The sequence below is a fragment of the Bidens hawaiensis genome, unplaced genomic scaffold (assembly GCF_021521415.1).
Source record: "Bidens hawaiensis isolate Kalapana, Puna unplaced genomic scaffold, B.hawaiensis_p1.1 tig00000697_1, whole genome shotgun sequence".
Lineage (NCBI taxonomy): Eukaryota > Viridiplantae > Streptophyta > Magnoliopsida > Asterales > Asteraceae > Bidens > Bidens hawaiensis.
The window spans coordinates 2772747-2786551 of record NW_027491041.1 but is presented as its reverse complement, the minus strand read 5'-3'; the positions used below and the strand labels follow the sequence as shown (position 1 = coordinate 2786551).

Genomic DNA, 13805 nt, shown 5'->3' with positions numbered 1-13805 from the left:
ACCTATAAAGATGCGTTTGCTTGGGTGGCGTGACTTCATGACAGGCAATGATTTATCAAGTGGTGATGAGCGCGTCTTCAAGTCTAAGTGAAGGTAGGTCATTACTCTCGAATGCTTTAAAAATATAATCTCCTGATGAAAGTGACCAGTCGTTAATGGTTTGACATTTTTGCTAAGACATCTTCTTCAAAACTTTGTTTAGGAATGGTACCAAAATCGTACAATCTTTTTTTTTTTTAAGTTTTGTAAGATGCATGTTGTTCATAAGCATGAAGGAAACTTGAACAAAGGATTGCGGACAAGGTATGCATATGTTGTATTCGAGACAAGATATACAAATGTTGTATTCAGCCATTCTGGTGAGTTAGTTATTAGCAACTACACTTTTATAGTACTAGGAATAGCAATGGAAGGCAATGATGGTATCAAAAGTTTGTAGCGTTCGTCATCTTTTTTTAGGTTATATTTTTGTTATATCTGCACGTCATAGGATTTTTGTTTTACAATCCTCCTTGGCGACCGGATGATAAAGAAGGCCACTATATGCTTGCACTAGGACACAATATAACTCCTCGATGTAATATTTCTATATATTTTTCGAATTAAAAGACTCTTAGGATGTGTTAATGATGTTTTGCTTCTTAATTTAATTTATGATATTAAGTAAAATGGGTGAAGGTAGGGGTGTTCAGATTTCGATTCGCATTCGAAACATTCGAACTTCGATTCGATTCAAATTCAATTATTAAGATTCGAATTCGGTTTTAAAAAATTCGAATTCGATTCGTATTTGAGTATATTAATCGAATACGAATTTATGATTTATTATTCGATTCGAAATTCGAATTCAAATTATATATACATATATGTATATATATAATATACTTTTTTATTTGTATCAAATCCATAAATAATAAATGTCCATTACAAATTATTAAACCCAATATGTCATATTATTGTTTCATAGCCTATACTAATATGAGTGTTATTTACTTCTCGTTTTGAATGTTTTGAATTTATACTATTTATAGTTTAGTTTTGAATTTATTATCATGTGGTATTGTAGCTACTTTAAATTTAGTTTAGTTTTGAATTTATTATCATGTGGTATTGTAGCTACTTTAAATTTATATGTTTCTTTTGCAATTACGATTATGGTTTTTGAATTTTTGGCATAGGTAAAATTGAGTTAGATTGCATTTATTCAAATTAAAATCGAATTTATTCGAATTCGAATTTCAAATACGAATTCAAATCGAATTTCGAATTGGGTATATAATACGAATACGAATACGAATACGAATCAAATAGTTCAACTTTTTATCGAATACAAATTGAATACGAATACCGGCAAAAAAAAAACAATTATTTGGATTATTCGATTCGATTTAACTTAAAAATTCGTTATTCGATTCGATGAACACCCCTAGGTGAAGGTTATCTATCTTTTTCTCTTTTGTTTTCCATTTGGTTAATAAATATTATTTTATTGTACTTTTTAATTATTGATAAGATCAATTGTCGTTAGTTTTGGCAAGTTTTTGGAGTGTTTGGACAATGAAAATACTCGTAGCAACTAAAATGGTTCGATCAGCAATTACTATTGTGCAATGTCCACCCTGATCATTGTTTTGCATTAATAATGTGTAATTTTTTTTACTGACTGTTGATGTGCAGAGAACATGTTTCTGATGATAAAATTGCACACTAGAAAGAAAACAAATTAACTCAAAATCAAAAGGGTCATTTGTACAATTCGTTTCAATAATTACTTTGCCAAATATTGTCAGATTTTTTCCTATTATTTGTTATCTTGTAATGAAAACTTGTATAGCACACGGGTCTCAAGCTAACTTATTATAAAGTATTTATTTCGTGAAATATTGTTATATCGTATTAAGTGCTACGTTTTCTTCTAAACTAACCTTGCTATTATACAAACATATGATATTTGTCCTATAATATTTGTCGATTTATGACCATTGTATTAGTCAAAAGGTTAATTTATGTAAATGTAATGTATGTTGGTACCTTTTTTTAGTAACCAAATTTATTTATCATGACTTTTCATTATTTGATATATTAAATGCTTGATTAATAAAATAGAAATTATTAAGCCCGTGTTCTACACGGGTACCTAACCTTGTAATATATATAAACGAAAATCCAAAAATCCTATGTGTCGCGATGTGGTCGCCCCCCTCCCCCCTTTATGGAAGTCACCAGATTTCTTGATTTTTAAATGGAGGTCTCTCATTGATTTAACCCAAATTCATGGGTATGTGTTTTTACTAAAACCAGATAGCTCTTAAACATGTTATAACATCTCATTATATTAAAAATTAATCTTACCAATTATTTGATATGAAAATCCTACAAAATAGAAATATACTAAAATTTAATATCCAATTTAAAAAGAAAAAGATATTATTTATAATTAATAAACAATTTTATAGTAAAAAACATAAAGGGGTCATGGGTCACTAAATCCAGATAGCTTTTAAGCGTGTTATAATATATCATTTATTTATGAAACTCTTTCATCATCAAACTCTAAGTATATTATTAACTTTCTTACAATAAATAAAATTAAAATACAAAAAATAAATATTAAAAAACAAAAAATGTAAAACAACCATTCTCTCAAGCCATAAGATTACTTTATTTGTAAATGAAGGCTTCTCACGCATTTGACCCGAATTCACGGGTAAAGGTCTCACCAAACCCAGATAGCTCTTAAACGGGTTATAACATCTCATTATATTAGAAAATAATCTTATCAAATATTTGATACAAAAATCATATAAAATTAGAATATACTAAAAATTAATATCCTATTTTATTTTAAAAAAATATTATTTATAGTTAAGAAACAATTTTATAATAAAGAAAATAAATGGGTAATGGGTATTACCAAACCCAGATAGCTTTTAAACCGGATTCTAACATATCATTTATTTGTGAAACCATTTTATCATCAAACCAAAGTATATTAATTATTAACTTTCTTACAATAAATAAAATTAAAATCCAAATATACATATATAAATATTAAAAACAAATAATGTAAAACAACCTCCGTAATGTGGGGAATAAAATCTAGTATTAAAATAAATACAAATGCACTTTTATAAGGTCAATTCAATAACTAGTAACTTAATTGTCATCCTGAACCTGTGTGAAGCGTGTCCAACAGCCATATTTCATTTGCTTAGATAAATGGTTTACACGGTTCGAGTCATACAGCTTTGCACACATCTAGGGCTAGGGTTAATCCCAACTATCATCTTTTGGTTGATGCCGGTCCCAACTAACGAATTGGGTGCTGACAGTCCCATCTTTTTACGTGTTTGTTCCCAACGGTCCGCAACTAACGGAATTCTAATGCCGTTAGTTGCAGGTCGTTGGAGAAACGTTTTTGGCCAGAAAACTCACATTTATTCCAGAAAACTCAACATTTTCGTCCCAAACATCTTTGTAACCTTGGATCGAACTTTTAGTAACATTTTTCTAGTAAAAATCTCAATTATTGAGGACACCGAAACCCTAGAACTCTCGTCGGAATCAGTTGGTGGTGCTCAAGTGGTGGCGGTTGGTTGTTGGTGTTGGTGGGGTTCATGTTGAATTTTTAGCAAAACATGTAACTTTTCCGGCCAAATGGTTTTTCCGGTGACCTGCAAGTAACGGCGTTATGATTCCGTTAGTTGCGGACCGTGGGAACAAATGCGTTAAAAGATGGAACCGTCAGCAGTCAATTCGTTAGTTGAGACCAGCAGCGACCAAAAAAATAATAGACGGGATTAATAAAAACCAAAATACCAAACAAATATATAGTACACCCAAATTCATATAACTTAATTCAACTAGATTAATAATGTTTTGGACGAGAAATGAAACATCATTCAAAACAAAGATTAACATTAAAATTTGAATAACGACCACATCTCAAATTTATCGAAAGAACTCTAATTAACTCGCTCCTACAGCTAGTTATACTACCATATTGGAGGTATATATCTGTATACAACAACCGGGCTAACTACAGAATGCTTAGAACTCTTCCAAGCAAGTGATCCCGATAATAAAGTCGCATCCTTCCGATTAAACTTCCCCTTCAACGTAACAGTAAATGCTATTTTCTGGTTTAACTTGTCGAACGATAGAATACTCGGTTCAACCTTAATAGAAAGCCCCTTAGGACTGGCCACTTCTGCTTCGTACGTGGCCTTTGCATTACCAACGTTCGTTACAACCCGTTTATAGACTGCCGAAAAGGTTGTGACGTTGCTTTCAACCTGCAAGTGTATTGATGGATAGTTGAGGCCATCAATACCTTTTGTTGGTTTAAAACTTTTGCAATCATAGATTTTGTCTCCGCCAATGAGTATGCCAAGAGTTGTGGTGTTGTAGCCTATTTTGCATAGGAAACGAATGTAGGCACTCATGTAGATGTCATAGACCAGACCAGGGTCTCTTGCTTTGGTCGGGTTTATAAGACCCGAACCTGATGCCAATGCCATGTCTTTTGTGTTCACTTTCATTGGTTTTGCTGAAAGAAAACAGAACATCAATTTATAAGTTGTTTTAAGAATAATGAAAACTCTGCCAGGTATTCTGTATTGTTAAAAATAATTGGCAAAAAAAAAAAAAACTAACCAGATTCATATCTTATAATCATGGCAGAGATATTTGTAATAAACCTAACTAATATATTCTATCTAATATTTATAAAATTGAAATCAAATGTCTTTACATTACTAGGAGGACCATTAACTACCTGTTGTCATGAGAGCTGATTTTATTGCAGCGGGCGACCAAGTGGGGTGGAATGATTTAACATAGGCCGCAGCTGCAGCTACATGAGGGCAAGCCATTGAAGTTCCAGACGCTATTTTGTAATCAACAAACCGTTTGTCAAAATCTGGGTGTCCGGTCATGCTTGATAGTTTCGAGTATGCAGCCAATATGCCCAGTCCGGGTGCAGCGACATCAGGCTGCACTACCATAAATTTCATTAGCGAGTCAAGGTCTACACAAAGCTACATGAAGCTGAGAAAATACCTTAAGGATGTTGGGAGCTATGAATTGTGGTCCTCTTGAAGAGAATGACGCGACAAATGGTGCGTCAGCCATCTTAATGGATCTTGTTTTTCGTATGGTAGCGACCGATTTTCTGTGTTTATGCAAAGATAATATTCATTAATGGACAGTTTCGTGACAACATGGTCATAAGCATATTAGAACATTGAAGTCTTACCTGGTGGAGTTGATGTAGTGATCGATTTTTAAGCCCTCTTTGATACTGACTGTAGTTCCAGGGATAAGAAACGAAGAAGGTATATCGTAGTCCTTATCTTGTGACAAAATTAATCCCGCCACACGCTTGCTGTACAGTGTAACATCTTGTTCATTTTTTCCCAAACAATACACAATCTTCCCCTTCACCATTTCATCTGACAATGAGTCAAAATCACAAGCACTGCACAGAATTATCACATATATCAATTATATATACACATATCATTCAAGTAAATTACTATCAATTTCTTTATATAATGGAATTGTATAAGATCAAATGCTACCTTGCATTTCTGTATATTTGACTAGCATTGGCTGCACGGGCACCACTAATTAAAGGATACATTTTCTTTGTAGACGAAAATGTATTTAGAGCAATTCCCTATCGATAAATACAAATTCTAACGGTTACAATAAGCAATACAATTTGTGCAGAGCTTCTTGTATATGTGAATACATAACAGGGGAGCCTGGGCCTGGGGAGGGTTAACTTTTGAATACATAGAAATAACAAAATAAATCACTCATTTTTCAAATTTTAAAATATATTAAAGCACTAGAAGATGGTCGAAATACAACGTTTATTCATCAAAACTAACATTCTTAAAAAGTTTATTAACAAAGCTCGTATACTTATAGAAATTACACATGTGTAGATGATGTTTTGGTATATTTCCTACACAACCTATACATATTCAACTAAACGCTTAAAAAATAATGGATCATATGAACTAATTAGTTTAACGTGTGGTTGAATCTAACATAGACATTTGTTGTTAAAAGTAAAAGTTTAAAAAAGTATGAACCATTAATAGAATTTAAACGCTTTAGGTTTGTCCTTTTGTTCTCGTAATAATCTAGTGTTTTGTAATGAAAAGCACACACATGTGTGGGTGTGTGTGTATAGACACGTATTTATAAAATTTTGTATTTTAAAAATACACATGTATATGAGATGTACACAAAAATTATCAAATTAATTTGTACATATCATATGTTTTTGAATCTTTTAACTATACAAAACACACATGTATAGGTTTAATTTTACACGTAAACAAGAACATCAAATTATTACGAAAATGAACAGAAAAATAGTTGCGAGAACAAAATGAACAAACGTAAATGGTTTTATTTATGGATCGATGGTTCACATTTTTTATATTCTGTAATTTTAAATATAAAATGTTATAGTTTGATAGGAAAAAAAAAAGACCATCAAAGTGTATGTATGTGGTGAGAAAAAGAGTGAGAGAGTAACCGTGAAGGTTGCACCATTGCCCAACTTAACATCAGATACAAACTGCCTATCAGAACTTGATGCAGCCACGGTTGTAACCCAAGGTGCAATATTTTTTACTGTTAGCTGATGAGGACCCTCATTTCCAGCAGAGCATGCAACGAAGATTCCTTTCTTCATTGCGTGAAACGCTCCAATCGCGATTGAATCTTGGAAGAATTGTCTAGGATGACCACCAATTGACACAGTTATTACATCCACTCCATCAGCGATTGCCATGTCGAATCCAGCTAACAAATCCATCTCTGAACAACTACCATGCCAGCACACTTTGTAAGCTGCTATGCGCGCTGAGTGCACACCTCCTCTTGCGGTCCCTTTGCCGATACCATAAACATTAGCACCCTCTACAGGTACACCTGCAGCTGTGGAGGCTGTGTGGGATCCATGGCCTTCTTTGTCTTCAGGTGACAAGTTCTGGTCGGGCCGTCTACCGATGTGGGAATATTGTGCACCGATGAGTTTGCTGCAGAGTAATAAAAACATACACAAAACCTCAAAAATTTTGCGTGATTTTAAACAAACCATGATGTGAAAGAGTTTAAATTAGGTGAAAATCTTTTAAACAGGCATCTAAATTCAGGATTTCAAAACTAGGCACGTCCATTGAGAAAGTGGTACATGCGCCTTTAGACTCGACTATGCAACATTTACCTAACACTAAATTCCATGAATAATGACTTGGCGCCACCACCATAAAGTAACATGTGTCATAGGCTGCAGACGACACTATGGTTGTAAACGAACCGAACCAAAACGAACGGAGCATTGTTCATATTCATTCGTTTAGCATTAAACTTGTTCCTGAACGTTTCACAATCGCTAACCGAACGGATAATCCTGTTCTTATTCGTATATTAAGGAATTGAATTTGTTTACAAACGCAAACATACAAGTACTAGTTAAGGTAAAATAGAAAAAAAAACTAACATTCTTCATTCATCAATAGATTCATGGCCTATTTTGGAGTTTTTTTTTGGGTCCACTTACCTACTTTAAAGATTTTCCTTTAATTTTATCCGTAAATAATACTATGTCGAAAAACAGAACCTGCATGCATGTATTTGCATGAAAACTACAACGCAAAGCATATTGATAACGCTAACAAATTAACTAATGATATAGGTAAGACACAAATTATAAGGTAAATGTTAATATCTTTACATGTATTCAGATGAGAGAATAAATAACTAAGAAACAACTTTCATAATGAATGATCAGTTAATTAATTATAGCTTTTTTTTCGAAGAACACACCCTCTAAAATCTAACCCAAAAAACACCTATTGCACATTTTGTAGGAGTTGAGTTGGTGGGGATAAACATCAAGTGCCACTAGGCGAAGTGGCCATCAACAAATAGCTAACAATAATTGATAATAACTTGGCTAACACGAGAGACGTACTTGTTGCAACCGGTGAAGTTCCCACCCACAACGCATTTACCCTTCCATTTTGGAGGAGGAGGGCCGTAGCCTTTGTCATCGAAACTAGCAGATAACGGCCATATCCCTGAACATTAAACGAGGTCATCGATCAAGAGTATATCATACATTTTAATCACACAGAACACTGATCTAGTTACAAATATTATAAGTATAGGAATCACCTGTATCAAGAACACCAACAATGAGATTGCTTTCGACTTTGAGGTTCCTTTTTGTTCCGTTTAGTGGCATTCCAAGGAAATCCCATGATCTGGTTGTGTGAAGCTGACGAACGGTGTTTGGGAACACTGATAGAACTCCTAGTTTATCTGCAATGAAGACAAGGATTTTGCATTCTTTTCCTATTTCTGATGCTGTGATGGTTAATTATAACTTACTTGAAAGGTGGTCTGCTTCATGAGGTAACAAATTTGCTACAAAACCGTTAAAGCTCCTTCCATAACTATGTAACTTCGAGTCTGTTGCAATTGTTTCACTGCAAAATCGGATGTGTGCCAAAGGTTTTAAGAAAAAATTGTCTAATTGAAATTTGCAAACGAAATGTAAATTAATCGTCAACGTTACTTACTCTCCGATGGTGTCTAAGAGAAGACTATGGTGATCGCTTTCTATGGAGGCCAACGTCTTCTCAGCAGGAGAAGCTCCCATGTACGCTATATATGGCTATTAGGACATAAAAACACCAAGTTACCGATAGAGATCGTTTGCATAGTTTAAAAAAAAACAAAAGGAGAGTATTAAATCTTAATGTACGTACCTTTCTTCCTTTTTGAATATCTGCAGTGATCAATATGGTGTGAAGACATAGACTAAAGAAGATTAAGGGCTGTAATACTTTTAATATCCCCATTGATAACACACTCTCTCTGTTAATTAACACATGAAGTTGAATATCAGTTTGGTTTATTTATTTATAAATATTGGCAGAAGCAGTGAGCAACGAAAATACCTCCATGTTTCTCTCCGTTTAGAGAAGATTGAGTATTACGTGGCTTTAAAAGTGGATCTCTAGAGTGACTACTACCACTTCTGTATCACTCGTTGCTGATATATATAGTAGCTACATCTTAATAAGTTATAAAAAGTTTATGTTTAAATTAAGTACGTGTTAGAGATTAGAAATAAAACTATAATCACAAATTTCCACGCTACATTCTTATAACTATGACCTAAAAAATAACAAGCATGGAAGACCTAAATGAACAACATGAATTCGGCCACCCGAGGCGTCTCCTAGCGAGAGCCCAAATTGAATGATGCAACTGCCCTAAAAGTTTCGAAGATGGGGAAATGTGAACGTGCGTAATGAGTTGAAATGCATGGGTTTTGGTGATGGGTATATTGTCCCTTTCAAATAAGAGGGGTTAAAAGTGATGAAATGAGATGGCAATATGATGCTGGCCGGACAATAAAAACAGGGAGCCAAGTCCAAATCGATCAAGACTTAGGCCCAAGACCAACCCGAATTAAACTTGTTCTAAAGAAATTGTTGGATTAAAAATTAAAACCTGTTTTTAATTCCTTTCCTTATTGTTTTCATATTGTATTTTTGTTTTCTATAAATTGTATGATTAGTTGAGAAATAAAATTCCGAAAATCGTTCCAAAGTTCTTGTTTCTTCTCTCTCCGATTTTTGGAGTTTAATCCTCTCTATGGGTCTCTATCAATTTGGTGCTTTCATCAAACCGTAACCATGCCTCCCAAGAAAGACTCTTCATCCTAATCCTCCTCCTCCTCCAATGAAAATTCCATGCAATCGCTCGTTAATCGTATCGACCAACTTCTTGCCCAAAATAATACCACCACCGAACAAAACACAACCCAACTTCAAGATTTCACCATCGTCATATAACAACAAATGCAACTCACTAATCAACTGCTAAACCGTCTCCAACCCGGAACCTACCAACAACCCCCTGGAAATCAACACCATCAACCACCACATGATCAACTTCCACGGCCACCAACCATTCACTTACCAACTTTTGATGGTTCGAACCTGCTCGATTGGATTTTCCAATCCAAGAACTATTTCACCTATTACAACACTCCTAATGCCCAGTGTATTCAACATGTGGTCTGTTACTTTGTCAGAGATGCTATAAGTTGGTAACAAGTACTTGTCCAACAACAACTTACTTGGTACATGGTCGGAGTTCACACGAGCGCTCGAAACTCGTTTCGGGGCTTCCGAATACGAAAACCAACAATCCACTCTCTTTATGCTACGACAAACAACCACCGTTCAAGCCTACCAAACTGAATTTGAACGCCTTAGCAACTGTGTGACCGGGTTACCTCCCATTGCCTTTTTCAACTGTTTTATTTCGGGTCTTCGACATGACATTCAAACGGAACTCGTTATACATAAACCACAAACATTGCACCAAGCGTACGATCTCGCTAAACTCATGGAGGACAAAATTGCCGCTCTTCCTAAAACCCGCTATACTCCATCTGTTCGTTCCCCTTATCACAACCCAACCACGGCTATCAACTCAACCATCTCACAACCCCAAACCTCTCAACCAACAGCCTCTCAAATCACGGCTCCAATACTTTCAACACCGCGAAAACCGGAAACGAACAATTTACCATTAACACGACTCACTCCTGATGAGTTGCAAAAACACCGGTCGGCTGGGCTTTGTTTTCGTCGCCCTGAAAAATACTTTCCTGGTCACAAATGCACCCGCCATAATTTGTGTTGATTGTAGTCAACGATGATTTTACTGGCAATCCACCGGACAGCCCACCTACCCAAGCCACCATGCTTCCACAACTTGGGCCACCTGAATTTCTTTCCTTGTCAACCGCCGCTTTTTTTGGAATAATTTCCCCCCCCCCTTTTCGTATCACAGGTTGCATACAAGGCCAAAAAGTCACATTTCTCATCGACTCGGGTACCACCCATAATATAATACAACCTCGCATAGCCACCTTACTAAACCTATCAACCACCCCTTTAGAGTCATTCTCAGTTATTGTGGTCAATGGTCAACATATTGCTTGTACCTCATACTGCCCTCAAGTTCCGCTTATCCTCACTACCGAACATTTATGTTCCCTTTTATGTTCCTGTAAGGCCCCGTTGCCGGTAACTCTACTTTGGTGCTGGATTTACTCATAAACACAGTTCTAAAATCAGAGTTAATTAAAACTTTCGTGGAATGATTAAAACTTCATGCAATTACATCACAAAATGTCAAATCTTGTCTTAACAAATGTTAACTTGTCTTAAAACATAATATAAATAGCACGTGAATCTTCTTTCTTTGATGCCAGTCTTCACTTCATTGCCACGTGCCTCCCCTCAAGCAATCTGCCGCATTCTAATTACCTGTGTGCATACTAAAAGTCAGCTACGCTGAGTGAGTTCTAGATAATCAATTAACATACATTACATTCATACCCTTACTCATACATGTCCGAAGATATGTATTTATATTTTACTTGCTATTACTTCTTCCATACATACTTTACATACATGCATACGTACTTATATACTTTCTTTCATAAACCCTATAGTATACCATAAACTATTCTATCTTAAACATCACAGATATTGTAAGGGTCTGGTCCCTAACATCACAGATATTATAAGGGTCTGGTTCCCTAACATCACAGATATTATAAGGGTCTGGTCCCTAACATCACAGATATTATAAGGGTCTGGTCCATTCTGTCTCGAATAACCATGCAACCATACAACCATACATTATATCATATGTGCATACTTTACATACCTTCTAGTTATAAAATATATGTACATACTCATTCATATAAGCATTCTGTAGTAACAACATTTAATACACAATCATACACGTATCATACACTTACCATTCAAGTAAGTGTATTATGTATCACATAGGAGTATGCACACAGCCCCGAAAGCATAATAGATAAAGGAGGCTAGAACTCACCTGCTGTTGGTTCTTCTCAGAGTTTATGGTAATGTCCTTCCTTGGCTGTTCACGCCTAACTGTGTAACAAGTTCCGGGTATCAATTATCTATTACTACTTCTTCATATATCTATGTTAATGGACCCTTCAACTCATGGGGGGTCCGGGGGTAGCGCCCTTGGTAGCGAGGTCTAGGGGCGGCAGCCCTTAGCAGGGTTCTAGGGGCAGAGCCCCTGGCTGAGGTCGAGCTGCTAGGTCAGCTTGGAAAAATTTTAGTTTCATTGATAGTCCTTTATAAAAAATGCATCGTAAATTTGAATCGCATGGAAATTCTCATGGAATTTTCGCATGAAAATTCGCTTCGCATGGGAGTTTCGCTTCGCATGGAAGTTTCGCTTCGCATGAAAGTTCGCTTCACATGGAAGTTTCGTTTCGCATGGAAGTTCGCTTCGCATGGCTTGTGCGATGCGAATTCTTTTCCCTTCTTCGTTTTTTACCATTGTACAACCATTTTCCTCCGCGACTCTCCCTTAGGGCCCGATTCTACCCTTTTTGTGGGCTGTACCAACTTTGTATACCGTGTTTTTCATAGTCCAAACATCACATTTTTGTCCCATATCGCACCCGTTGGGCTACGGGCTACCAAGTTTACATTTACTAACTTCCTACGGCCCGATCTACTTGTGACAACTGCCCAATCCGACCCGACCCAGGTACCCGTTTTCGAATCCGATTCTTTTTTTTATAATTTAAAATTTGATTATTAATCTTTGTAATTTTAACATTAATAAATTATATATATATATATATATATATATATATATATATATATATTTATATTACTTACTAATAATAATAATTTCTTTTCCGCCGACCCGTCCCTTTCTTCCTTCTCTCCGCCGTCCCGCCTCCCTTTTTCTCTCTTGTCGCCGTCCCGCCCCTCTGCTTAACCCTTAATCCTGGAACCCCTTTTTCTCTTAACTCTTTGCTTGTCCTTTGGTTCTTCCCGCCTAAGGATGCTTGCGCAGATCCACGCGCCAGACTCCTTACAAGGAAGCCTGCGCGAAGACCAACTGTTCCTGCATTACGCGAGGCGAACTGTTCCCGCAGCGCGCTAAGAATGGTAGTTCTTACCGCGACGCGCTAAGAATGGTAGTTCTTCCCGCGGCGCGATAAGGATTGTAGTTCTTCCCGCGGCGCGCTAAGGATTGTAGTTCTTCCCGCGGCGCGCTAAGGATTGTAGTTCTTCTCGCGGCGCGCTAAGGATTGTAGTTCTTCCCGCGGCGCGCTAAGAATTGTAGTTCTTCCCGCGACGCGCTAAGGATTGTAGTTCTTCCCGCGGCGCGCTAAGGATTGTTCTCTGCCTTCGCCCTCGCGCGCGCTCGAGTCTTCTCGCGCTAGACCTTAAGTCTTTTCTTCAGTTTATGTCAGCCTGTATGCTTTTGAAATATCTTATCTTTTGTATGAGCACTGTAGGTCAGTTCCGACATCTGTCCGAAAAGCCACTTTCGGCGCAGCATGCGCACCAATCCTATTGGTTGACAGAAAAAGTGACTGACATAATCTTCTGAAATCTTCTTTTGCATGTCTTGAACAGTGCTTTATCTGACACCTCCCATGCTTTGATCTGTAACCAGTCAGTAACCTGTCAGCTTTTCCCCATCCCCTGCAGCTGCCGGCATATCTTTTGATATCTTTTGCTTTTGGTTTCTTGTGCTTTTTAATATCTTTTGCTTTTGTCTTCTTGTGCTTTTAATATCTTTTGCTTGATTTGATAAGATCTTTTCCCCTTTTCAAGGGATTGTGTTCCCTTGGGTTTTCCCTATAAATTAAGCTATTTTCTTGTTTATTAACACTACAC

The 13805-nt window shown here is 36.3% G+C and overlaps 1 protein-coding gene across 1 annotated transcript; it reads right to left on the bottom strand.

Annotated features, from left to right (window-relative positions):
• Positions 1-3995: 3995 nt before the first annotated feature.
• LOC143531330 (subtilisin-like protease SBT4.15) lies at positions 3996-8891 on the bottom strand. Its single transcript, XM_077026652.1, has 11 exons — positions 8799-8891; positions 8610-8704; positions 8419-8516; positions 8203-8349; positions 8000-8105; positions 6557-7061; positions 5583-5680; positions 5258-5479; positions 5062-5173; positions 4778-4994; positions 3996-4549 (listed from the first exon to the last, which is right to left on the bottom strand). The coding sequence occupies exons 1-11, from the start codon at positions 8889-8891 to the stop codon at positions 3996-3998; spliced, it is 2247 nt and encodes a 748-aa protein (XP_076882767.1).
• Between the last annotated feature and the right edge of the window lie 4914 nt (positions 8892-13805).

Excerpts from the sequence above, each read along its gene's own strand:
- LOC143531330 (XM_077026652.1), bottom strand. The coding sequence starts at position 8,891 with ATGGGGATATTAAAAGTATTACAGCCCTTAATCTTCTTTAGTCTATGT. Across the intron at positions 8,517-8,609 it reads CTCTTAGACACCATCGGAGA|TGAAACAATTGCAACAGACT; the intron begins GTAAGTAACGTT and ends CCGATTTTGCAG. Across the intron at positions 8,350-8,418 it reads TGAAGCAGACCACCTTTCAA|ATAAACTAGGAGTTCTATCA; the intron begins GTAAGTTATAAT and ends TCTTCATTGCAG.